The following is a 27599-nucleotide window of genomic DNA, read 5'->3' on the forward strand; positions in this document are numbered from 1 at the left end:
GATGTTGATTTGTTTCTTTGCAGTGTTTAGAAATTCCTTTTCTCGATTTTGAGGGTAACACTGCAAACATACCAATTTTGAGTGCAGCTCTTGAAGCTTTATTTTTCCTCTGGTATTAAATGCTTTTTTGAATTTTTCAGTCTTGGAATATTAGGACCTGGTAAAATGTAGGCATTACAAGGTTTTTAATCTGTAAATTCTATTTTCATGACAGGCAGGAGCATCTTGAGGACGGCAACGTGACCACCTCTTCTTGCTTATTCTCTTTTTCACTTGCCTACTTTCTCTTTCACCCAAACACTGATGAACTGTAAAGACCTTGGGAGAACATTATGACTATCAGTAAAGAGCTGGAGAGAGCTGATGAAAAGCCTGGGGAGATGAATAAGAGGCTACAAGTAATAAAAGGAAAGTGAAAAGAGTGGATAATAGACAGCTGCAGAATGAGAAGAGGATGAGGAGAGCAAAAAGTTAGATAATGTAAGGTCCGACTGTAAAAGTCATTAAAGCAGGCTTCAGAGCAGCTCGATACGATAGGCCAGCAGACACAGCTCTCAATAGCTGTCATTGATTAACATTCAGCCTACCTAACACACTCAGCCCTGAGCTTCAGATGTGAAGCTACTGCTTAATGATTAGCATAAAACCTTAGTTAGAAATATTTAATTTAGGTTAATTAGTAATGAATCTCTTTTTTTTTTGCATGTGTTAGCCTTTATTTGAAAATAGAGGCCGACAGGAATCAATGGGAGAGAAAGAGAGATAACAGGCAGAGGCCCAAGTTTTACCGTCATAGCCAGGAGTTTGCCATAGGTGAGGTGTGCAGGAATGTGGTCCGGTTTGGCTCGCAGGGACTCTCTGTACCAGTGTTCCGCTTCGCTCAGCTTGTTCAGTCTCATGTAGGCCTCTCCTGCGAGACAAAAGTGAGGGTCGAGTGAGGGGTCACGCTGTCAGAGGTTAAGACGTCACACATCTTCCCATTGTTCTGCTGAGAGTTTGCATGACAGAGTAGTGAGGACAGACACTCCACTGTTTCATGAAGCTAAGCACAAGTCCCACGTTTTTTATTTTATTAGTCATATTTGAACAGAGAGAGTCGAACAGTACAAGGCCCTAAACTCAGAGGATTCAGATGTTCAGCTTTACGGCTTCTAAACGTGCCACATTCATACAGCTGATGAGTGATTGACTGTTTTTGTTGAGTTGTTCACAGAACTAAACCTTTGAAGACCGTTCAGTAATGAACATGTTTGATTTCTTGAATATCTAAATAATTGAGTTCCTAAAATATAAATGAGCTGAGTTGGTATTTGAAAATATTTGGAAGGACAATAGACATGAGCCCATAACACACACACACCCTTATGCTGCCTGGTCTGTCAGACATCATCTGATACCTCCCCCACTAACACATCTGACCCTCCAACTGCTAACACCTGAAATAACAATGACCTCTCTTTCATAGCCATCCAATAACACGTGTATTATTGCAAGAATTTGACAACATCAATGGGAAACTGAACAAAAGACAGTTAAAATCAACACTGAAACATATTTAGGGGAAGATACTGAATATATGACAGGTGTTAAAGTTTTACTAGAGTGTCGTAATGGGGTTTACATTTCAATTCATACCAAGGTGTATGAACTGCGACATAACTGGACAAGTTGTTTAGACTAGAGTGGACTCAAAATCTAATTCAGTGGGGATTAGGGCTAATCACTTCCCTGATTGGAAACAGCGATAAGCACCAGGTGACCTAATTACAAATGGCGGTCTTTGAATGATCTGAAAACTCCAATGAACAATAATACTGTGTACTGTCATGATACTTCTAGTACTGTTGACATCAATTACTAATATTCAGTTTATGTCTTAATGTGGATTTTTTTAATTCTCTATTTGAATTATAGGCTATAATATATTATTATTAATAAATCATCCATGTGGTAGCTAGGTAGCATTATATGGATTGTAAAGATTTGCACTGAAGCCAGTGAATTTAAAATGTTTGTTTTAAAGCAGCCAAAATACTTGTCACGCCTTCCGGGCAGGGTGCAGACTGGCTCTGATAAAAACATCTGGACACTGGCATCTCACAAACAGCATAAGAGCAGCACTGGGTGTGAAATTGGAGGGAATATGAGGATATGCGCAGGTCTGCCAAATGTGCAAATCATTTTAGCAAGGAAACAACTCTGGCTCAGTGCCCTGACTTGAGGCGCAGTGACTGGAGCTTTCATCAGTATTTTGACATAACTCTACCTCTGTCAAGTTGCATTTTGCCACCTTATAAGCAACCTGCAGCAGGCTTCTCTACCAAGCTGGGATTACAGAAATCCCACGTTTTAATGTATGTGTTTGAAATGGGGAGAGAGAGAGAGAAAAAATAAAGAGAGCAGCTATAATGAGCCTGCAGCAGCTGTTCTACAGCTGTAATCCAACGAGCAGGTCTGTTCATGTAGTGAAAAGCAAATTAACATTGTTCAACACGATGTTGTAAATCTTTTGCTTGGTCAAAACACTGTTTAACATCATAAACACAAGTGAGTTTCCTCTAACGTGAATTTCACTGCTGGATTGTGATATTAATGGTTTTTGGCTTGATGTATATCTGACACTGATTTATTTCACCTTTAACAGCGTTATGCACGGATGGATTCTCATGTGCAACAGGCCTAGATTCATCTTTAAGACTGCTCTTATTCATCTAACCCATCAACATGTCTCTTAAACTCATCCCAACTAGCCTGCTCCAAGATGTTTTACCATTAATTAGCCTTAAACCAATTAATTAGACCAATATCCAATCTGCCCTTTTTCTCTAAAATCCTTGAAAAATGTGTTTTAAAGCAATTGAAACAATGTGACCAGCTGCACAAGAAAAACCTGTATGAAGATGGAGTTTCACATGGACCTGAGCCATACAGTACTTCTCACTTCATACATGTGTCCCTTAGGCAATATTATTATGAAACACATACATTTACCTTGCTATACAGATGACACTCAGCTATATTTATCTATAAAATCACATGTAAATCAATTAAAAACCAAACATTAACATTTACTTTGTGTTCTGCTGCCTTATTTCACTTCCTCAACAAGAAAAACAACAGCTCTTATGCTAGTGGTCTTGAAACAAAAGCAGCCCTTACCCATCATGTTGTACAGGCTCTGTGGTGCAAATTGTCTTGGCATTTTCTGTATTGCTTCTTTAAACACAGAGAGGGCCTCCTGTGAAAGAAACAAATAAAAAAAAAAAGAGAATGTGGGGGATGTTTGCATTACAGAGCGGAGAGACCCCGCCAGAGAAACTGGTGCTGGGGTAACTAGTCATTCCTCCCCTGCAGCCGGGGCCCTGACACAGTGAATACACAGCGTGGAATTGGGGGTCGCTGGGAGGCTGGTTCGTACAGAGCCAAGCAGAAAGGGTCTATCCTTAGTGTCATGGCTATTAGGATGACTAGTGTTGTGGCACATATTGATTCTAGTATGTATAGAGTGTAGGTTCACGATTCATCCCCGAGTCTCTGTAGAGTTTAAATGGTAGAAGGAGCTGGAACAACTTTATTGCTGAAGCAAATGTTGCGGTTAGAGGTTGGAGGAAGTGGGGCTGCTCTCTCTCTATAGCATGCCAACTATTCATAAATGCCTTTACAGAATTTACAGTTGTACTGTTTCTCTCCTGATTGAATCAGCAGCATCAGTGATTGTGTACAATATAAATGTACTGTAGGTCAGTTGGGGCATGAAAGAGAGTGAATTTGTTAGAAACAGCCTGAGGATTATCTGTACAAAACACTGCATCTCCGACGACAGAGGCAATTTAGGAACATGTACCGGAACATTTTCTCAGTGTCTCCCCAAAGGGTCTTTGGGCAAGTGTCTGTATTTTATCTCAATTCACTACGGTGTTATATTTTCCAGCATATATTATATGTAAATCAGCATTCTAACAACTCCTATGGTAGCAATAAGTGTTTCCTAGGCAAAATATATTTGCATAAATGAGTAAATAAATAACTAAATAAGTAGAATGAGCAAAAAGGTTGATGCACATAAAGGAGGATATATAGTGTTTTGTCTTTGTTGCATCAACCTATGGGAATATAACTGTAAAATAACATAGCGTCTCTTTCATGACAGTTATTTCTAACTTGTATAACTATTCAACCATGGGAAAAGAACAATTATTCACATGAATGGTGGTGAATTTGTGTGGGTCCTATTTCAAAGATGTTTTTTTGTGTAAGTTGTTACCTCCTGGTGTCCCTGCTCGTGAAGCAGCTTTCCCAGGTTGTATAAGCAACTGGTCACTGAGCTCTTGTGAGCATGGGGGTCCTTTAGGTTTTCATCTGGGATGTCCGCACAGGTCAGGAATGTGCGCTTTGCTTCATCCAGGCGACCCTGATTCATCAGGATGATGCCTGTGTTCAAGTAAGCCGCTGTTGGGAAAACAAAACATGGACACCGGCGTAAATACAGGCACGGAATCAGCTACACTAACTGATCAGCAAGCATCAAATAGCAACTTAATGGTGAAAAGCCCGACAAAAATAGCTCTCACTGACTGGACACAGCAGAGATAAATGCTGCTGAGTAACAACCATCTATAGATGAAATAAACCTTTTGCTGCAGAACAATGAACCACTGTTAATTTTCTTTCAGTCTTTACTGCGTTCTGTATTTGCAGACATCCTGCAGGATACTTCGGATGCTCATTAAACCTTTTCTTGTGTGGTAAAACACAACATCTAGTGATCAATATGCAGCTGCCGTGTAATTAGTCTCTGTGTATCTGCCTCTCTAAACAGCTCCCTATCTGGACTTGCGGCTCCAGCAGATGAGTCTTGAAGCTCTTCAATAGGGCGTTGACATATAATCAAGTTCAACTCGGGCGGCTGAAAATCAGGCTGCCCTTTCTTCCTAACAAAGGAGTTATCTTCTCACTTTCCTAGCAATTGGCTATCTCAAAAGCTTACAATTTTTTATGCCTTATTTATTTATTCCAGCGTTACACCTCACAATCTTATCTACCCTACATTTGTATTGGTTGCACTTATCAATATCTGGACTGTTTCCATTTCATGGATCTGCACTGAAAGGAGCTGCTTTTCAAAATTGGAAAAAATGTGAAATAAGCATAAAAAACGATTTCTCTACATTTGAAATAATACTAAATCTGCACTAGTTGTCTGCTAATTGGGCAGTGAGTAATGGTAACCTTGAAAAAGACTCATTCTCGTTCTGCTTTCAACATGTCCGCTGCTTAGGGTAATTAATTTACCTTGTTATCGGCTAGAACGGATTGGATAATTGTACGTTGAATGGAAATTTTCTAGTCTAACCAGGATCTTGATTAGGTCTATAATTAATCTGAAGAAAAAAGGAAGAGACGTTTAAGATTCTCTGTTTATCTGTCATTGACTGATGCCTGGAACAATGGGGAGCTAATTTATTGCATGATTGGACAAGATCGTGGGCAATTTGTACTAATCATGAAGTGAACCTGCAGAAGATGGCACCGCATGGAAGATTTAATTCCAGGGAAAGCAGAAAAAATCGCCCAAATTCTCATGGGAAGGAGAGGAAGCAAAGAAAAGGGAGGACGTGCCAAGAAATGAGAAAAAAAAAAAAAAAAAGACAGGGAACAAACGCAGGAAGGATAAAAAGAAATGAGACTATCATGGGCTGAATTCATAATAAATGACATCATGCAGTTGCTTGATCTGTTGACATCTCTTGGCTTTGCAAGTCAGTCACACAGCTGTGTTGAATGTTTAATTCAGCCGTATACCCGCTGCCCTTTGCCACCTATTCCTCTCCCTTCACATAACCACAGCCTGTGTTCCCTGTTGCCTGGACACAGCACAGCCACAACCACAAGAGCTGGAGATTGTCAATAAAAAAGAAGAGCTGTACTTACAAGCCAGAGTTGGCCGGCTCCCAATGGCCAGCTTATAGTACTGGAGTGCCTCTGAGAACTTGTTGCTCTCCTGAAGCAGCAAACCGCTGGAACAGACAAAAGAAATGACAGTGTGTGCAGTTCAGCGCTTGGAAAACTCAAACGAGGAGATGTTTAAAGTTTAGAGCCTCTGTTAGGATTAGACAAGAACACGAGCAGCTGATAAAACTGATGGGGGAGATTTAGATCTTAGCAAACCGCAGACATTATTGGCTGTGGATGTTTTGTGTTTTCCCCTCAGGCTAAAACAGCACCATTAATAACCCAGTCAGAAAGAACAGCGCTCCGGGGAGTACAAGACAAGGCGGCAGTTTCTCTGAGAGAACAGCTCTGATCAATGGATGCACGAATGTAAAAAAAAAAAAAAAATACCTGTCCATACACATACTTTTAAGCCATTGAAACAATTATGAATGGATACACACATACAAGCACAACATATATTTAGAAGCCTTGCAGCAGCTCTTTGACACAAATACATACCAATACCAATGAAAGGTAAATGATAAGAAGACGTAAATACATAAAATACAAACTCACAGGTTATACAGCATGTCAGCCATGTTGCTGCGGTAATACAGGGCGTTTCTGTACGCCTGCTCGGCCTCCTCCATCTTTCCTTGGCTCTTCAGGACATTTCCGAGGTTGCCCCATGCTGACGGGTTACAAAGCAAAAGGTTAATCAAACAGAACAAAAAGGGAAATCTGTGGCATCCATCTTGAATAGCAACTTTTTCTTAAAAAGCTCTTCAATTAAAGCAGCGGGAGAGGATATTTGTGTGGCAAGTAATAATTTTCTTTTGTTATCCGCAGCCTCACGCTGACATGGGATCAGTGTTCTTTAACCCCTGAAGAGGATGTTCTGTTCTGTTCTGAGGCAGCTGGTATACCAAGACATTAGAGGAAAGAGGGACGACACACCGGGGGAGCTTTGTTCCTATGAGAGTGTGCATGAATAGAGGACCACCACAGTGCTATTGCGTGGCGAATAGTGTTGGTGTTGAATGGCATAATGCAGTAACTGACAGGTGAAATAAGACTGCTAAGAGCTTTTATACATTCCGTGCAGACACTGTGGAGTGTGACAACAAATGCAAAGGAGCGACAGAACAAAAGGAATTCGCTGGATGTAAGATAATAACGGAAAAAAGCCTAAAAAAGAACTTGAATGTCAAATTTGCTGCTTTAGCAGCTACTGAACACTAAAAAAATCCTGTGATTATTTTTTTCTACAATTACCAAAATTGCCCCAAAAATTTTATTCTAGCTTTTCAATTTTAAGCATGTGTTGCTTTTTTTTTATTGTTTTCCATCACTATGTACTAGACTAAAAATGATTCAACTCACCTTGGGCATTAAAAATTGTGTGTTTTAAAAAGCACATGATCTGAGAAAGTGAAAATGATTGTAAATTACAGCCATGGTGCTATTATTGACCTATTTTAAGGTTATATAGTGTAAACAAAAACATGATAGTAACACCAGAAGAATATTTCCATAGTTAGTTGGTAACCCTACCCCTCCATTTAGTTCTGCATGCTGTTATGCAGAGATGAAGTTTTACTGTGTATCCCAAAATTTCCCAGTTCAAACGATTCACTGAGTGTGTCTTGTGTCTGAGGTTGGGTTAGCTATATCGAATGTGAGTTGGGGACATTGCTGTTGCTCCATTCGGCTGATGTCCTGCCAAAACAAACAGCTGTCATGCCTCAGCTCCGCTGCAGAATCTGAAAAGGAAATTAGCTAACACAACGTGTCCTGCTGTTGCCCTGCGAGTCCCTGCTCTGCTTCCCTTCTCGGCAGCTCTGAGGCTTCACTTTGGATACTAAATCTGTGTGTGATGACCTTGAATTTTTATTTTTACTATTTATATTTTCTCTCTTGTTGAAGACGACAGTCAGAGACGGGTGATGGGTGCCCTTCCAAGTAAGACAGGGCGTGTGGTGTCATTAAACAGATCGCATGCTGGGTCTAAGAAGATGTGTGATAAAGACACAACTGTGTTGTTTTCTTTGTAACAACAGTACGACCAAGTGAATTTAAGAATAAATTTAACATTGAGTAAAACTCACAACTGTCTCATTTTGTTTCTAGGGCACAGAGAGTGAGAACTTGTATACTGTGGTAAGACTGAGTGATGAAGTGGAGACATTTTGATGTAGATTTGCTTTGAAATATTCAAGGTAGACATAGACGGAGAAAGACATTACACATGATCAAGTTCAAAACCCAAAAGTTTGCTCATGGTATTCAGAGAGTGGAAGCGCTTTGGATGTGGGGATGTGTGTAGAAGTACATATATAACAGTTTGTGCTCATGTTGGAGCGGTTACACCAAGGTGGCTGCTAATGTGAATAACAGCATGCATCCGTGTTGGGGCTTACCTTTAGCAGGGTTGACATAAATCCCTGATTTGTAGAGCATCTCCTCATTCTGCCAGTCCTGGTTCCTCAAGACAGTTTTGACACCAAAAAGAACAACCAGGGCTGCACTGCAGTACACCAACGTCTTCCTGAAAGACCTGCGTCGCAGTCGGATGTACAGAGACCTCATCCCCACAGCTACCAGCAGGCAAAAGCCCATGCTGGGGATGTACAGGACTCTCTCTGCTATCACAAACCCCACATAGAAAAACACATTTGTAGCAGGGAGGAAAGGGATAACCAGCAGGCCTAGAGAAAAAACTACAACATTTTCAGTGGTGGGCAGTGCAGTCCTGCTCTCGTAGTGGTTTTTGGTACCGTTTTGTGCGCTATTAATATAAGTGTCTGTGTGGGAATTGTTTGTATGTTCATGGCCATTATACTGGTAACTGTGTCCGTTACCATTTCCATTCCTGCCATTGACATAATGATAAGTTTTTCCATTGGTGTCCTTGCTCTTAGCTGACTGGTGATGTGTCCACAAGCTGAACCAAGCCAGCAACAACAATCCAAGGTAGAAGGCTACTGTGTAAAAGTTTCTCCAATCAACCAGGCTCCTGATCAAGGGCAGGGCGTCCATTGACCAATCAAAGCTGAGCGTGTCTGGGCAGAGGAGGAGCCAAAAGTTAATGGCAGGCAGGTAGAAGAAAGTTAACGCCCTGGTGAGGTGTGAGGGAGCGTCGGCTGCTGGGTTGTCAGAGTTGGAGAAGTTGGGGGGTTTGTTGCCCATCCAGTAGAAGCGGCACGCTAACAGGATGGCTCCCCAGGCTGCTAGGAAAAACACATTCAGCAGCAGGTGGACATTCTTTCTCTGAAAGACAAAGAAAACAGAAACATGAAACAACCCCTTAATCTATTGGGAAGGAAAGGAATGTCTTTTGGAGAAAATACACCTATACTCTGATTTTCTCACTTTATAAGAATGAAATTGCTAAAACATTATGGTATATAGTACATTATAGTGATCCATTTACTAATATCATGTAGAACCATGCTAGAAAGTACTAAGTAGAGTCAGTTTGATGATTGTCAATGAAAGGTTTTGGCTGCTCTGATCTGTTGTCAGCTGTGGCACATAAAGCCAAGAAACAAGAAAAAAGAAAAGCGTAAAATGGCGCACTAGCATTTTTTATTAAAGCCAGAACGTTCACACACTGACTCAGTTCACTGATTGTTTATAAATGAATGTGACCTTACATCACAACTTTCGATTCATACACATTTCTTTTCGTCACGGCCTCCGTAGACATATCAAAACAAACTTAACTATATGAACACCATTCATCATATTACAGACTCGATATTAAACACTTTCCCAAATGCTGTGTGGAAACGCCCGTGATATATTTATAGTGTGTTTGGTTGTTTAATACTTTGTTGGCAGCACTCTAAAAAATGACTGGATATATTTTTCTGCAATCAGATCCCATTGTTGGGACCAAACTGACTGTTGTTCATGTTTCAAAACCAACTCAGATAAATGTATCTCTTTCCTAAGATCTGCAATGTAGCACACAGCAATATCCACTTCTGTCACATCTTGTGCGACAAAAATATATTAAAAATGGGAAACAAATCAGCACCACAGAACCCAGAAATATATGGATTCAAAACCTGAACTATGCAATTGTTTGTTTCATTAGTCTGCAGTCTGCATCTAAATCTCCAGGGCACAGTAGCTCTATATGTTTTCTCAGATTATATTCGTTTCATTATTTAAACTTAAACCTCAGGCAACACAGAGCCTAACCTCACATTACCTTTATTCCAGTGGATGTGATCTTTCTCCATCTCCACATTCCAAAGGGCACAAACATGTCTCATCTATGATCATAAACATCATACCGCTGCTTTCGGGGTGTACTATTGATTTCCTCGCCTGTCCATTGCCATTTACAAATTGTATCAGTGGAGCGAAACTTCAGAAGGCCTCGGGGACGTCTGACTGCAGGGGAAAAGCTTTGTTGTCTTCTAATGATCATTGATAGTGCTCATTAGCAGCAAAGAGCTGCAGGCCAACACTCCGACACCAAGGCAACGCCATGAAAATGATCCACAAACAACTAATTAGGATACATGCAATGTATAAACTATTATGTTAGATAATAACCGAACACTATATTTTCCAGAAATATATAATATAATATAACTCAGGAAAAGAATAACATTATTTGTAGAAATAACTAAAATGAGACAATGCTTATGCAGAATACATTGTGTGGGTTAAGTACACTGTGGAGCTAAATACTGGTATATCCTACAATGTTCATGATGAGTTTATGGAAATATCACAAGTCTGAGAAAACAAATCAGCTTGCATAAGGTCAGCGCTGTCAAAACCTTCAGAGGAAACCTGACAACAGCCTACAGTACTTCAGTATTTTGTGAGGATATACCACAGCTGAAGAAGTCCTTCAGTTGCTTGGCAACAAAAGGTCATCATTTCAATTCACATCGCAAGTTCTCATTAATTTGAGTAACTGCCAAAAGTCCCCATCAGCTCCCCATGGAGATCCTGGAGAAAAGGTGGGCTGAAGACTGGACAGAGTAAAACAAATAGACAGTCCATAAATGTAGAATACACTATGAGAATAAATAATATTTAAGAACTCTTAATTAATGATATATACTGTAGTTGAGGAGGTGAATAGTGATATAATGGATGAATCACTTCACCATCAGACATAATAGATGTATTTAAGCTGAAAACACACTGTGAGTCCACATAAAAACACAGACCACAGCTAGACAACTAAATACAAAACTAAGGAATCTATGCCAAACTATCCTAATTACAGTGTTACGATAAGTAAAAAACAATAAGTATTAACATCTGCAACACATACAAGTGACATTATAGCACAAACATGGTTGTGCAGGTTCCAAAAATGAGACCAAACTCACTTTTCTTCATGCGGAAATGCAATTTGAGTGACTGAAATTGTGCTAGTTCAAGTGAAAGGCCAAAGCAGAAACACATGGGTCATGAAGCAAAAACTGATGTTTTAGTGGTCTAGTAAAAAGGGGAATAAACAAGCCCTACTTCCTGTTGAACAGAGGTTAATACCATGTCTATGTATCATTTTAATTGGCTCTCAGTGACACACAGGAATGCAGCATCTACACTGCTGCTGATGGTGAGATAACCAGTATTCACTGAGGCGTGCTTCAAACCTAAAATCCTGCATGAGATAAATAGGAAGTAGGGGTTTGATATTTGGTGAGTGAGCTTGAGAAGTAAAGCCACGTCTACTGGTAGATTGCAGATTTTATTACCTTTTATTACCTGTATTTAAATCACTACTCCTTATAAACCCACATTTAAAATCAGTTATCTGGACTTCTTGCTTGTCAGATCTCACACACCGGGCTTCAATGTCCACTTTTCAATCTGCAGTACAGTAAGCAGGTGAGCAGAAACTCTACAAAGAGATGAAGTGGACTGAAGTGGCCTGTGAGGCCTAGGGGCTGTACTTTCTACAGACTTTGCCAGAGAGGCTTGAGCAGTGTTAATACATCTCAATCACTGCTTCAGGGAGACCCGGCTTGGATTTATGAGGCTCTTGTACTTCGCTCTCAAGATGACTTTCTGGCCCAAACACGGGGCTTACATGACACGGCCTCGGTGCTAACTCAGACCACTCTGCAGGAGAGGCTGGAAGAAAAGCCGTCTCAGTTTTTCGAGAGCAGGCCATCTAATGATTGTGTGTTATATGGACAAGGCACAAAGCCAGGTTCCCAACCAGACAACACCCTCATCTCTTCTGAAGCAATCTCTCTGTGCTGTTTATGGGTGATTACAGCAGCGTCTTTCAGGCTGCGAAGCACCGTTGTTCATGTGATGAGACCACCGTCCACAGGGCAAAGAGTTGGCATGAGGGTTTAGTGTGTGTGTGTGTGTGTGTTTTGTGTGTACTGTACACTTCTGAAGGCCTTGAAGTGCTCCTCCTGCTGACGACAACCTGGCACCGACCCCACACATACTCATTCATACCTGGCACAGTGACAAACAGACATGTCATCCTGACTCTTCCCAGACACTGTGAACACTCACACACCAACACCTTAACCACATCCATATGTCAATGCTGACGACCAGGGCGGTGTTTCATTTACATTCTTGTGCTGCACTTGCACATTGAGAATTCCCCTTTTCCATGCAGCATAAAGTCTTTGGGCATTTAAAAAAAAATAAAACAACAATCCTTTGATTGCACCCTTCCCTTGTCCCACTTTACCAACAGCTTAATGTTTCTGTAGAAAATAACTGTAAAGACAAAAACTATAAATCATATAAGTACTGTGGAGATGTTCTGGAGGACCTATTGTTGTGGGAAATTAATCTTACATCTATTACAGTATCTCTTGAATAAACACATCATTTGTAATATGGCTTAAAATATCTACTATTCAAAGCGTTAAGTTCAGTTTCCATCCAGGCAACAGCTCCCCGGGTGCTATACATCTATTATGCAGAAAAAACCAAGGCATTCTAAGCTTTGTACCTTTTGTCTATAATCCAGTTTAGTTTGAAATAAATGGTTTAGCACAACCCTGTAGGAGGCATGAGGGCAGTGTTTTTTTTTTTTTTTTTTAATTCTCTTTTGAGTTTCAGGCGCTATCAGTTGAGAATTGAAACAATTTAGCCTTTATAAAAGAGGCATGTGAATAAAATATCCTTTGAGATGATATGCAAAACAGGCCAATTTGTGCCTATGCCTGCCTTTTTTCTTCTACACTTTGATTAGGTTGAATTGACTGAGAGAAAAAAAAAAAAAACTCAATCTACCTAGTTTTTTCTTCCTGCATGGACTGCTGTGAAAGAAGTCTTGTGGCAAAATAAAATAGAAAGAGCTAAGAGAGAAATTGAATTAATTAGTTTGGTGAAAGTACTCTATTCTCTAGGTACACACAGGCTTTTTTGCATAATTGGCTGATGCACACCACACCATTTTTCCACACCACACACTTTAAGAACGACCCATCCTATGACACATTTAACTAGCTCATCAAATTGCAACGCTGGGACTGGCTCACACTCCGGCATGCAACTCCAAGAAAATCCCCGTGAAAGAAGAAGTGGCATGTCTGACCGATGGCCTCCTCTTCATTATTACTGAGATCAATTGTCTGCAGAGAGCCTTTCATCAAGATCCTGCCTCACAATGACAGACTTGTAATGGAAGTGAAAATGAGCTCGGGATACCAATCAAGAGAGTGTAACCACCTTCAAGGCCTTCAGACGCAGACACTCGCACAAAGCTCAAATTTGGGAAGAACACCAGCTCCCAGATCCTTTCTGAAGGCTTGAAGGATGGATATTCTTGGCTTGTGCCCTTGACTGCTGGATCAACTAATCATGCTTGAGGTTGACGAACCACAAATTCACCATCTATCTTGTCTCATTATTATCAGCAGCAGCTGTTGTGATCACCTCCTCTGAGACAGTAAAGAACCTTTGGGTGTAAAATCTGATTGTTAACAGACAGGACAAGATAAGGGCCCCCACTATTGACTTCCTAACAACATGTTATGTGTTACCAACAGCTGGCTCAGGTCCTCAAAATGCGATTAAGCTGATGCCTGACAATTAGACATATAATGCGTAAGGTGTTTCGTTTTTTCCATTTTCTCAGTCATTTACTGCAACAGCATGGTTTGTTTTTTGCTGCACTAGCCTGGCTCCGCACTGACTGCAACTAACATAATTTGCTTTTTTGCCCCTATAAAGCTCGCAAAATGTGTTATGTTGTGTTTGTTTAGTCTTAAAATTGAAGTGTGAAAAGGACGTGCTGTGATGGTATAGGAGGTAATTACAGCAAGTTAGTCAGTCTAAAAACAGACTTAATCTGGCACTAAACCACGTCTTTTTTGCACAAACAATAAAGCGCTTAAGACGTGCTGGAAGCCTTATTTTGTCCCCGGTGGACAGAGCCATGCTATCTTGGCTAGCAATGGCTTCACATGTACTGTTACATGCATGAGACTGTTATCAATCTTGTCATCTGAAGCTTAGCAAATAAGCATCATTCTCAAAATGATTTTAGATGATGGAAAGCTGTGACATCTCAATCAATAATATTGTATGTATTTAAAGTGCACTATATGTAAAGATGTACGGTCAAATGTAATAAATTCACAATTAAAAAACATGTTTTCAATCAGAAGCTGTGCGGATGCTGCAATCACTTTACAACAGACAGTGTGTAGCCTCAGTGCATAGTTTACCTAAAGTCAAGTGGACCACTGCTGGGCTGTGGGTCACATGGTTCGAGAGGTCATGAAGTCAAACCCCACAGTGGACGTGCCTCGCCCTGTTCATGATCAAAGCTTTTAACCTACATGAACCCATCAGAAAAACCCACACAGTCAGCTGGCCTGGCTGGCGGACAGATAGAGCTGCAAAGACCGAGAGGGAAAAAGATCTGGCCCAGGAAATGCATAGGGCTGGAAAAAGGCCAGTGATGAGCAGGAATTTGTTGGCGATTAAAAAAACAGACTTTTATTAAGTGGAAGAAATTAAAACATGTAGTTTCCAGATTAAGAAAACATAGAGGAGGTGGGAGAAAGTGGGAAAAAGTCCAAGAAAGGCAATATATCAAGCAATATATGGTGCCTATGTGAATGAAAGGCAATTTTAATTTTATTTCTGCATTGGATGCAGATGTACTTTAAGTACTACTGTCTATCTCTAAAGGTAGAAAAAAAAAAAAGAGCTGGAGTCTAAACGTATGTGGTGTAAGAAAATAAATCTAAGCGAGAAAATTTCCGACCAAGACATCGTAAAGCTCGTGTCCTCTTGGTCAGTCTTTATTAACCATAATTATTGAACCAACACGGGATCCATTTCTCTCGAAACCATACCTCAACATTCCAGCTCGTCTCAACTTTATACAGCCTCTTTAAAAACGCTTATTTCAGCTGTCCTATATAGACGTGCTACAAAATGTCTTCTTCTCATGCTGAAGCCAGATTGCCCTGATTTAGGGGTCATGAAGGATGTCCCTCTCCCAGTACCAAAATCATTGTGGATTTATTTTTCATCAGTGGCAATCAGACATCTATAGATGTCTAATAGTATAGGAAAGACACATCATATTCTGTCCAACCACAGGAAGCCTCTGGAGGGGATGAAATCTGAACATATGGAGAAGTGTGTCGCACAGTGAGTAGGAAGAAAAATAATAGAGAATGACCTGAGCAAAGGGATACAAACAGCTAATTAATGGGAAATCGTCCACCTTCCCACATTGTCAGTGTTTATTCAAATCTGAGTACATCATGTACGGAAAAAGGCAACAAAACTTCTCACACTTTCATTAAAGTAACGGCCATTTGTCAACTCCATCCACCCCAACCTCAAAGCAGCAAGAAAAATGTGTCCAGCGCGCTTTGCTTGTTTTTATAATAGTCTCGCCAGGTCACACAGCAACATCTAGGTGGTGCATCACAGTTTGTTATATGGAAAGTCCCGAAAATTAATTAGTACTCAATAAGAAATCAAGACGCATTAAGAGAAGGCAGAAAAAGGGTCAGGCTGACCAAACATTCAGAACACACTAACAATGGAAAACCAAAGTTGACGCAAACACAGAGGAGATATTTGTTGGCTGAAACCACAGTAACGTTTTGAAAAATAAAGTGACTGTTCCTAATTTCTGCTCTTTGTACTTTCTTTCTTATATTTATTTGTGCTGTAAGGGCTTACTAGACTGTGTGACCGCTGCAGCAAATCTACTGTGACATAATGCTGATTCAAACCCTTCAGTGTGGGATGAAATTTGGGTTTGAGGTTAAGTTATGCTCCATGTCAACCCATGGTCTCTCAAGGACTTTATAGATAACTATATATATATATATATGATAACAATATAGAGAAGAAGGAAAGAAACAGAAATGTACTGATTCGGAGGCTTTCTCTGAGTCCCATTCAAACTGGATTAACCGTGTCGCGAACAGATTCACAGTCATTACTATGTACTGGATTTGGTAGATCAGAGACATCGCATTGCAGGTTTTTCAAAGCTGCAAGCCCCTACAAAATATGCACAGACGAGACACACAAATCCAGAGCTGAGGTCCAAAGCTAAGCAGATCTACTGTCAGACGGATGTCGGATGCCGCATGTAGAAAATTGCTCTGATTGCTTTTTGAAAACAGCTCACTGGTGTGTCGTGTTATGGTGGAAGACTAAATCTCAGTGAGCAGCATACCATTTGTTGCTGTTTATACTGGCTAGTAACAGGCAAGAGGGAAGATCAGCGGAGCACAAAAAAAGACGACTAGTGGTGTGGGATGACAATGAACAGGAAAAGCGAGCATCAACCACAAAAGAGTCAAGGTTTGTACTAGATTTTTCAGCGCCAACTGTCGCCACGTTCATCATCTGTGGTGATTGCTAAAGTCATGTTGAGGGGAACATAAATGTCTGCACAAAATTTTAAAGGTCATTCATCCCACAGTTTTTGAGAACACTATCCCCCCCGAAATGCTTGGGTAGGGTAAAAATGAACAGCACTACAAATCGTACTAGTAAAAGACCCAGCTTAATTTTTAAAGGAATAGAGCCACAGATCAGAGTCATAAAATCATCATAAAATCTTAAAAAAAAAAAAAAATCATAAAAGTCACTGAAGCACGGTATAATTCCTTTAATTTGTAGCTTTCAGCAAAGATGGAAAATCAGATAAGGCCTCACAGAGGGAACTATAATGAGCACTAGAGAGAGAAAATGCAAAAAGAGAGAGAGAGAGAGAGAGAGAAACAACCTGAGAGATCAAACACAACATTGAGAAACCTTTAACGCTGTGGGAGTATGCTGGCCATGCCAAGCATCTTTCTGTCGGTATGAACATCCGTGTCTCTGTGCAGGCTCGAACTCATGCCGGCACATGATAAGTCAATGCCATAGCAGCATGCCCCCAGATTACCAATGAATCTGGGAATTGAGAGAAGAATTCCCAGATGTGCTGGCGCAGAAACCGGGCACCTGTATAACTCCTTTTGCTCTAACACTCAATCCTTCTGTGGAAAGATGGTGAGATGCAACATATGGACATTTTTTTTAATCTAATCAATTAGATTCACTGCAGAGTTTCATTTGTATTATTAATACACTAACAGCCTACAACGATATCCATATAGATGATGTTTCGGAGCAGGGGTTTACATGCTGGTGCTGACAAACCAGGCTTTTAGCAATTTAGCGATTTAATCAGCATGACTCTCAATAACGCTAAACTTTCCTTTTTACAAATCCTATTGTGGAGAAGGATTCTTTCCACAATTTGCATGTTTACAACCGGTGGACTAAATCCCGTGTGGCTTCACTTTACAGCTGTGATAATCATTCCAATGTGTCACAGAAGAGAAATTAGAACTGGGCGGGGGCCAGAGTCCATTTAGTCCACACGGCTGACTGAATGTTTAAGGACAGAAACTGCAAATCAAATGCTAAACACGAGAAAATGGATAACAAGTAGAGAGTAGTGTGAGAGGATGTACAAGAGGAAAACAGCTGAAGAAGAACTCCGTCACAATTAGCACTCCCAACAATCTGAAGATGCCTGATAACACAAACATACTGAAACTGAGCAGAGTACATTGCAAAAGAGATCTTTGTTTAAATGTTAGCTATGACAGATTTGATATGGAACACAGTCTGGAAAGGACAACAGCAGACGTACAGGGACACACAGAAATTCTGATGAATAAAAAAAAATAAGATGATGAGTACAAAGCTCCAGGGTGCCATGAGGGGAAAACAAACAAAGTTGTGCATACAGATTACTAAATTCAGAGCGCAGATGACTAAATTTGTGCTTTCGATTTTTTTGCCTTTTGTTTCTGGCGTCAGACAGCCGTTGTCAAGCTCCGTGAGTCCCTCTGTTGCAGTATTCAGTTCAACATCCTGAGACACAGAAAAAGAGCAAGTCCTCGCAGGAGACTAGACTGAGCCAGGGAGCACCTGGCACCTCTGCTAGAAAAAACAAAGGAAACGATCAATCTAGTCTAAAAATAGTTGCTGACTTTTACAAATTACAACACACTGTCCCGAAAACGTTGGGGGGTGTTTTTCAGAACCACATCTGTGTTACTTCTTAACACAACAAAACAGCAAATCACACGCTTTATTAACAACATATTGACCAACGTGTGCCACGGTAGGTTTTGCACGTGTTCGCAGAGACTCCACTGTGAAGCATGACCAGCATCCATTGAAGAAAAAAGGAAAAAGGCTGTAACACCGGCTTGCTAGAGATGTGGCCCTTGTCTTTGTGTCCTAAAATAGGGCAACCAGTGGCTGATGGTTCATGGTAGTGACAGGCCATCTGACAGAAGCACTTCACACAGACAGAGCCTCCTGAAAATGCCTACAACAGGCTCTCTATCTCCCTCTCTCTCTGCGCGTCTCTGTCCCTTGGCTGGCCCATCCATTACTGTCTCTCCCCTCCTCGTCAACACAGTCTTGCTCCATCTCCTTCTCACATGCCCTGTTTCCCTTCAGTTCTCTTCCCTCTGTGCTGGGAGTGCCCATGGTGATGATAGGACCTCTGCTGGGAAATGCAGCAGTCCTTTATAGCAGCATGCATAAGGGGAATTGCTTCTGGGACTCAGAGCTCTAACACCAACCCATCCAGGTAACAGATTGGACCACACTGCCTCCAGCAACATTAGGATTTGTTGCAGGACATGCTCACTTTCAGATAGCCCTCAATTTGTTTCCCTTTCCTTTGTTTGTGTAAATTGGAATTTCGCCCACTTTACATCGGAATTAATTAATTTCTGTCAGCAGCTGTTTATAGTTTATTGAATATCAGGTTGTGCTTGTTTTAAATAGGATTCCTAAACGCCATGTTTACTGCACTGAGTATACAAACAATGGACTTGAGAAATTTCCTATGAGTACTCTAAACCCTCTATAAGCTTTTGAGCCATTCCAGTTATCACGTACTAATTTTGTTGAGCTTTACCCAACAAGCCCTCAGAAAACTTCTACCAACAAATGACTCTGAAGAACCCTGTACTTGGACTATGTGTGAAAGTATCAAGCGGCATTGTTTCAGAAGAACGCCTTTTAATTTCATACTGTAATTAAACGAAAGAAAGATTATACTTGGGCCTTGCTGGGGCTCACACTAGTCTGTTTTTACTGGTATAGCAGCTGGAAGTCTCGAGTAATGCAGTTCTGGCTGACTGACTTAACATGCCAGTTTATTTGCTGAAACCATAAAAAGGAACCCTAAATAGGAGCTATGGTCAGCAAGTGAAACAAAGGCCCAAACTATATTTCACTCGTGTTGAAGTTCTAAACTATAGTTTGCAAACTTTTCAACCTAAAATATAAATTGACCTTAGAATGTGCTGGAAGAAAGGGGGCATATTTGGTTTCAGACTGTCCAAAGAGAGGCTGTGAGAAAATACAATGAAAGCGCATCTCTGGTAATTACTAGGAGTGGATTTCACTACTGTGAGTCTGTCCTTATTCAAAGCCTGTGAAAACGTAATGATATTGTGAAAAACAGATAAGCCAGCGAATGTACACACATTTCCCTTAAGACAACCCCGTGCATGCGCCAGAATGATTCTGCAGAACACTGGTCTTACATAACATGCCACAACTGATTATCAGACACGCTGGCTATAAAAGGAGTGAGGTGCTCTATTGTTTTAAACAAGAAGTGACGCAAGGGACAATAAGAAATATTTCACCCTTCATGCGTCATCTGTATTTTTTTTAACAATATAAGGCTTTGATTTACTGTGCAGATTTTTAGTTCTTCTCCAATTGCACAAAGTCCAAGTCACAGTGTTACTGGCACTGTCAGATTTTCTCATGGCTGAGGAACAGCAGGCTGAAGCAACACAGTGGCTGCACTGGTTTTATTTTAATTATTTTTTTTTTTACCCGAAAGAGTTTTGACATTCAGGGGCCAAAAGATGTGTGCTTATCTTCTGTACAGTATTACCATCCTCACTTCCTCTGCTAATTCTTGAAAGAGATGAAGAACCAGCACTATTCATACACAGTTTCAAGCCACATTTCAAAGACACACTTCTAGTTAAGGACATTAACACAATGTTTAATATGGAGTTGAGGAGCCAGGAGTTTGTTAGCTTAGGAAAGCATGAAGTCTGGAACAAGGGGCAAGCCTGACTGCATCCAAATGTATAAACATCTGCCTACTAGCAAGTCTAAAACAAACCAAAAGTGCACTTTCCTGGTTTTCTGAATAAATCGGTCATGAAATTTGATTTTAAAAATTCACAACTATAAACAAACAATATTTCTAAGCTGATTAAACATAAAGTCACAATCTCTCATGTCTTTTTTGAACACACCTACTAAACATACACAGTGATGTAGAAAAAAGTAAGTGAAACATGTTTTAATAACTGGTTGAACTACATTTGGCAGCAATAACCACAAGCAAGTGCTTCCTTTAGCTGTGGAATAGTTTTGCTGATTTTTTTCATGGCAAACCAACCAAAGTAGCTACCTCTATTACTGATTTGTATTTCCGTAGATGGTTTTCCATCATGCACACCTCCAGCCACCCATCTCCCTATACAAACTAGAAGCACTGGTGTGTATCCCCATGTGAGAAGCAGGTGGGTGAGGGCAGGGGGCACTAGCTGAGCCTACCAGGCCCAATCCATCACACAGTGACAGGAGCCATTAGACCATGGAGGAGCATCTGTGGAGCCTCAGGTAAGGAGGAATGGGCTGGGCTGTGTTTTCTTGTTTCTACCTAATGCACAGCAAGGGGATGTATGGATGGTCATATTTTGCATGCAGGGTCTATAACTCACACAAACACACACACACACGCCTTGGCATCAGAGGGACTCCCGTCTCGCCTATGCTCTTCCCACTCTGCTCCATCTCTGACATCCCCGAGGTCAAGCCTTTGCCGGCCTCACCAGCTCCCAGACACCTGAGTTCCCAGCCCAGGTGAACTCTGTCACCTTCTAGACACGTAACCCACATGGGGGCTGAAGCAGTGACCTTGCGCTAATAGCAAGAAATGTGAGCAGAAAACAGGAGGTGTGAAAAGATAAAGTGAGTAAGCTTGACATTTGCTGGGGGCCAGCTGGGCCTTGTCCCAAATTTAGAAGCATTTTCCAGTGGCTACTTTGTCAGATGTTGGACATGAGCAAATGCGATTGTAGCTCAGTGTCTCAAGTTTCTGTAAAGATCCATTTGAGCTCTTGTGTGCTCAGGAGACACCGCTGGACGTACACTGCTGAAATGACATCACCATGACCATTCCTCTTCATCCAGTTTACACTTTCAGAGCATCAGATTTCTCTATTGTACTTTCAAAGGGATTTTCTCGCCATGGACATGGTCGCGTCATCGCAGCCCTTCAGCAACTTTGGCTCATTTTGTACCTGTATGTTAACAACAGTGTTTGCCTCCACGGTGTGAAGAGATCACTTTCTCTCACTGGTTAAAAAAAAATGTGGAGAACCAATATGCCATTACGTGGACTGCTGAAAAAGAACAATGGGCCTTCACGTTAAAATAGATGTGTAAGCCACACGTCTAAAGAAAGGGAATAAAGTTGTTTACATAGAATTACACGACCAAACAGATCTTGTTTCCCATAGCTACACCTTGCATTTAAACCAATATAACTGTCTACAACTTACCAAACATTTATTTTATTAACCAACTAACAAGGAAAGAGCACCATAGGACAGAGTATATATCGCATTATGTGATGGGATACACACCGTGAGCTCTCTTTAAAAGGCATTCGTTCCTCAGCTTAATTAAAGCTTTAATTGTGTTTTAGTATCTCTTATTGAAAATGAGCCTATTAACTAACGCTGTGCAGGAACAATCGTAAAAACCATGTTTTTCCACATAAACTGTGGTCGCACCCCCCCCTACACACACTAATGCCAACTATGTTACATTTAAATGCTATAAACTCATTGCCTGGGAGTAGCTGAATACATACGAACACATGGCTGTAAATGCTTTAATCAGGCACAAAAGGCAACTGGAGAGTATCACCACTGTAAAGGTCAGCTTGAGTAAACAGTTTAATGACAGGTTTTTTTCCACTTTTGAAGACTGCACATGTCTAATTAGAAAACACTGTTAGCTGCAGACTTACGTTGGCACAACTTATTCAACACTGAATGTGCTGCGGAGATCATAGGCCACAAAAAGTTAAACTGCAACTTGCTGAAAACAGATTCTATAAGAAAGAAATGATTTTTATGTATTCATGTTTTATAAAACTGTCCCATTAACACATTAACACACCAAAGAACATTAAGTTTCATATGAAAAAGGTCACTCGAGCATCCAAAGGTTGCACCAGGTCTATCTGGGCACTACATATTGTTTTTCCTACTTTCCATTTCGGTTTCTCCGTTCTCATACACACAGAAGTTCCTGCACTACTAACATGAACATAGAACAAAAGAGTCCAATGCTTGCTTGCAAAGCTTTTATGCGAAATTCATTGTATAATGTAGCAAGTGATTAATATTCACACAATCTATTCGAGAATATAAAGTTACAGCGTGCTTGTTTAATCCCTTTAACAATTTTCTGTTGCCAAGGGAGAATTAAATGTGATAAATGGAAGAACTGGATCTATGTAAGCTCTGAAGCCGACACCATACAGACAAAAAACCCATGAGAAGAGACACATGTACAGTACACAAAGGAATTATAATCTATTCAGTTTGACAATATGTTCTGGCCTAGTTTACGATGCGTCTTTTTCTAAAATGATTTATTGGATTTTACCCCTTTAAAAAAAACTTTGTATTTCCCTATGTTTACTTTCACACATGGCTAATTGCAGTGAATCAAGCTCAAGATCAGTTATGCCCATTTAAGATTGTGCAACTGTAACTTATAATTAAAAGATAATATCCTCTTATTTGTACTTAGAGACAGGGCAGTTGAAGACTTGATAAAACGATTTACACAGCAAAGCTCCCAGTGCAACCTTCAAACTGTCCACAGAAGCCGTAATGACAAAATGGGAGATTTGCAGCAGATATAAAACTCTAATGTAATTGACTGTGCGCCACAATCAGATAAGAAAGCCCGTTTCACCATTTCAACATTAAATGTCAAATGACTTCAGCTGAGTGGAAAGTTCGGAGATAAAACATAGCACCAGCCCATTGTGGTCTGTCAGTCACGCAACACGCGGGCCCTTTTTACTCCGACTGAAGAATGGATTTTATGTACTCGGATGAGAAAAGGGCTGAGACAGTTACTTTTTCATGCTTTTATTTCCAGTTTCCTTCTTATCACACATTAAAGCTGCTTTCCCTGTTCACACACTTTTCTTTGAGACGTCAGCGGCCAAGTTTTCAGCACGTGATTCATCTCAAGCCTGAAATTTAGGGAGGGAACTGTACTTACTTTCACTGTGATCATTTTTAACTCTGTACAAAATGTCATGGCGGCTAAAGGCTCAGCTCACCCTGAGGAATAACTCCCTTTGCTTGTGATCTTTTAAAGTGACTGCCTCCCTCCACAGACACAGAGACAGATCAACATTAGTGGACTGTCCTGAGAATAACAGCATCACATTATAGACAGACAAGTCTGATAAGACAGAAACCTCCCAAGTCAACATGACTGAAGCGTTGATGACACCTTTCTGTCTGTGCTTCCTTTCATGTTGTCTGTGGCTTGACTTAATGGCATGCTAGGATAATGACGATTGTCAGCTCAGAGCTGCACGTTTGGAAAATCAAGCCATGTATAGAAGCTCCGCTTCCAGAAAAAATATGCAGTTTTACAGTCGTCTCCCAACAGAATGAAGAAAAAAAAAAAGTTGTTTTCCAAATGTATCTGACAGCCCACACGGTTCCTTATTTGTCTCTTCGATGGAAAGTCACCCACTGTGAGTGATCTGTAGCATGTTAGTTTGTGAAATGCATCATATACAAATATCTGTGGCAGAGCCAGTAAAAAGCTTAAACAGAGCTGATTATATTTATCTTTATGGTTAAGGCCTCTGTGTTACGATGAAATGTAACTTTATAATTTAATACTACACAAGTACGACATTTAAGAAGAATAAAGAACATTATGACATATTTCTGCTGTAGCGCAAAGGTTACTTCAGGTTACTCAAAAAAGAAATCACTGACTCTGTCTCTCCTCTGAAATTGATTTTAGCATTTCATCACTAGTTTATGAGGTTCTGAAAGGTTGAATTATTTATTATTAATAACCCAAGAAACATCAATACTTATCTTGAGTCTTGCTTTTATGTAGTCTCCCGTTGCCTCGCTTATTTTACTGAAACATTTCACTGTCTACTCCGTTTCATTGTATTTTAAATAGTTTAACTATAAATGTATGTGAACATATATAAATATTTTAAACATTTCGATGCAATTTTGTGCAAGGTTTTCAATTTTTTTTTTTTGTTTTTTTTGCTTAATCATTTTTAACATCAGGCAGCGATCACGGTGCAGATTTCAGAAGTTGCACTGGATGTACTGTGAATACATCTGCCTCTGGTGACGCTTGCCAAGTTAGTTAACCACGATGGCACACCATGAAAGAAATCTATAGGCCCTGCCCCCTGCCAGACTTGTAACGATCTGCCAGCCCATGTTTTTATTTATTAATTTTTTTATTTTTCTAGAGACAATTGGATCAGCAGGGTTTGTGAATTTTCAATCAAAAAGCTGAAAATCTGTCAGCTATGAAGCATCATCTCCTTCGGCCCTTATGGCCCTGTTTCCTCTGTAGTCTAGCCATGCCTGACAAGCTATTAGAAGTCCTGTCTCCGTTTGCCAATGGATGGGCCATACTCCAGAGGACACAGAGCCAGATAAGGCTTAAATCATGAGAGGACAGCGTGGAGAAGATGACAGCGGAGGCCCTCACTCTTCATTTTTACACTATGCTGAGCACTAAAAGATAGGAGCTAGATGTACTCTTGAATTAAATCACTTTCTCTCCTTGTTTCTATCTTTGAACTGTTGGCCTCCAGCCCTCACTGCATACCATGCTTTTTCTTAAAGTGTTGTTCCTGCTGTGCCAGATAACCTCCCTTTTAGTCACAGTCGTGAACATGTATTTTGGAATTTGTTATGAAGGCTAGAAAGTCACGCATGTCACACTGACGATACAGCAAACAGTAAATGCATGTGACGGGAGCTGCTGGAGAAAAAGGTTTCTTACTGGCTAAATGCTTCAAGATCAACAAGAAAATGTGAAATGGCCATCGCTTTCTGTTATGTCAGTGATTCATATTGAAATATGTTTTTTGTTTTTCTTTCCCTGTGTACAATGTGAATATACTGTACAAGCAAACACACACACACACAAAACACATATACAGTACGCACAAGGAGTAAAACTCCTTAGACATGTGCACAAAGCGAGTTGTACTAATGCTAATGCCTAACATGTGGCAAACAACCCACTTTTCATCATTATGTTTTATGAGGACATTACTGATCACAAAATAATGGGTTGATGAGTAATTAGGCCCATTCTCACACTAAGTGTTGTTTAATTGACTTCTTACTGACTAAACAGGTTCGTAATTTGAATGTCTGAGAGGGAGAAGAAAATAATCTAATTGTTGAAGGTGCAGCCACATGAAACAGACAGAGTTCTAGTGTAAGACCCAAAACGTGCAACAGACTAATTTCCTTCTGAGACAAACGCTGTTACAAATTAAATCAGTTTTGTCCTGAAGCTAAAAGTGTTAATAATAATATACAGCGCCCTGGTCAGAAGTATTAATTTTAGTTTAGCCATAAATAGCTAATGAGTAAACGTAGTTATAGCCATAAAACATCATTTCTGAATGTTTATTGTGCACAGACTCTCCAGGAAAAAGTTTGCATTCCTGTCCAATATGTGTTTCCTTGCATTTAATGGGAAACACAACAATCTCACCAGAATGACACAGCTGTGCACACACTGGCAAATGTTTTTCAAATTACATCGGGATGAAAAGCAAACAATATGTACACAGACAATATATATCAGCTTATCATGAAATCTGCCAGAAAAAAAGCAGCATCACAGCCCAAACAAAGTGTTTACCTTGTAGAGGAGCATGATGACTTGTCGCAGTTTGAGCTTGTGGAAAACACAGATGTCATACAGCGCAGACACAGCCAGGACCGTCACTCCCAGCTCCTTCCACAACATGCTGCAAGCAGCGCAGCCCAGGCTGCCCAGGAACCACACCACGAGTCGCCAGGGTCCAGCACGGCCCCGCAGCTTACAGTGGCGTACGTAGCACAGTAGGGACAGCAAGAAGAACATGGCGGCACCTTCGTCCGCCCGCCCCACGACGCCCGCTACCGCCTCAGTGTGAATGGGGTGAGAGGCGAAAAGCAGGCCGGCTATCAAGCTCCACAGGCCTCCTCCAAGCAGCAGGCGAGCCAGAGAGGTAAACAGACCTGTCACAGCTCCGTGGAAGGCCACATTAACCAGGTGGTAACCCCAGGGCTCCAGCCCACCCACGGCATAGTTGAGGCGGAAGGAGAGGGTGCAGAGAGGTCGGTAAGACTTATGGCTGCCACTGTGCGTGAGTAAAGTGCCCCAGAAGTCATCATAGAAGATGTTTGTCCAGGGGGTCTCTGGAAGCAGGTCCTGATTAGTCTTGATTGCACGGCTGTAAAGAGAACAAGAAATGTTAGAAAAGGACTTCTGGGTAAAAAAAAAAAAAACATTAACTACACAGTGTGGATGGACAGATCCTGTTAATATTTGATGCAGTACTGAACACTGACATTTTTATCCATTCACTTAATGTCACACAGCTTCGCTGCCTGACCACTTACTCTCCCTGCCACACGCGCTGCAGATTCTCCGAGGAGGATGTACAGCTATTTTTTCCCCAGTGCAATCTAAGCAGAAAAAGCTTCATAACAGGCTGCCGCGAACTGAAACTTCGCATTTCCTTGCAGCTTTACCCCAAGAGTGTGGCATTCACAAACATACAATCAAAAGGGTGAGCATGAAGCTCTGGGCAGCTTTGCCACCACAGCTCCAGCTCTTACAGCTGTGGACTTGGGGATTAAGAAAGAGCACCACACCCTTAACCACAAACAAATACAAGCACGCAGAAGGGGAACGCCATGTTGGCAAAATGCGGCTCAGAGAGACGACGACCAGTGGTGACAATCAACATGGCGGCTCTGATGAAATTCAGAGGACAAAGTAACTGTGGTGCAAAAACA

General features: G+C 40.8%; 1 protein-coding gene across 1 annotated transcript in view; it reads right to left on the reverse strand.

The window, feature by feature from the left end:
• Positions 1–27599, reverse strand: part of tmtc2b (transmembrane O-mannosyltransferase targeting cadherins 2b) — an 80631-nt gene that overhangs the window by 17664 nt on the left and 35368 nt on the right. Inside the window, exons 2-8 of the mRNA XM_026366564.1 lie at positions 26455–27031; positions 8355–9204; positions 6511–6625; positions 5932–6017; positions 4265–4449; positions 3160–3238; positions 789–910 (exon numbers count right to left, since the gene is read on the reverse strand). Of these exons, the coding sequence (XP_026222349.1) occupies positions 789–910; positions 3160–3238; positions 4265–4449; positions 5932–6017; positions 6511–6625; positions 8355–9204; positions 26455–27031 (2014 nt within the window). The remainder of the gene's footprint in view (positions 1–788; positions 911–3159; positions 3239–4264; positions 4450–5931; positions 6018–6510; positions 6626–8354; positions 9205–26454; positions 27032–27599) is intronic.

The sequence above is a fragment of the Anabas testudineus genome, chromosome 6 (assembly GCF_900324465.2).
Source record: "Anabas testudineus chromosome 6, fAnaTes1.2, whole genome shotgun sequence".
In the NCBI taxonomy this organism is placed as follows: Eukaryota; Metazoa; Chordata; class Actinopteri; order Anabantiformes; family Anabantidae; genus Anabas; species Anabas testudineus.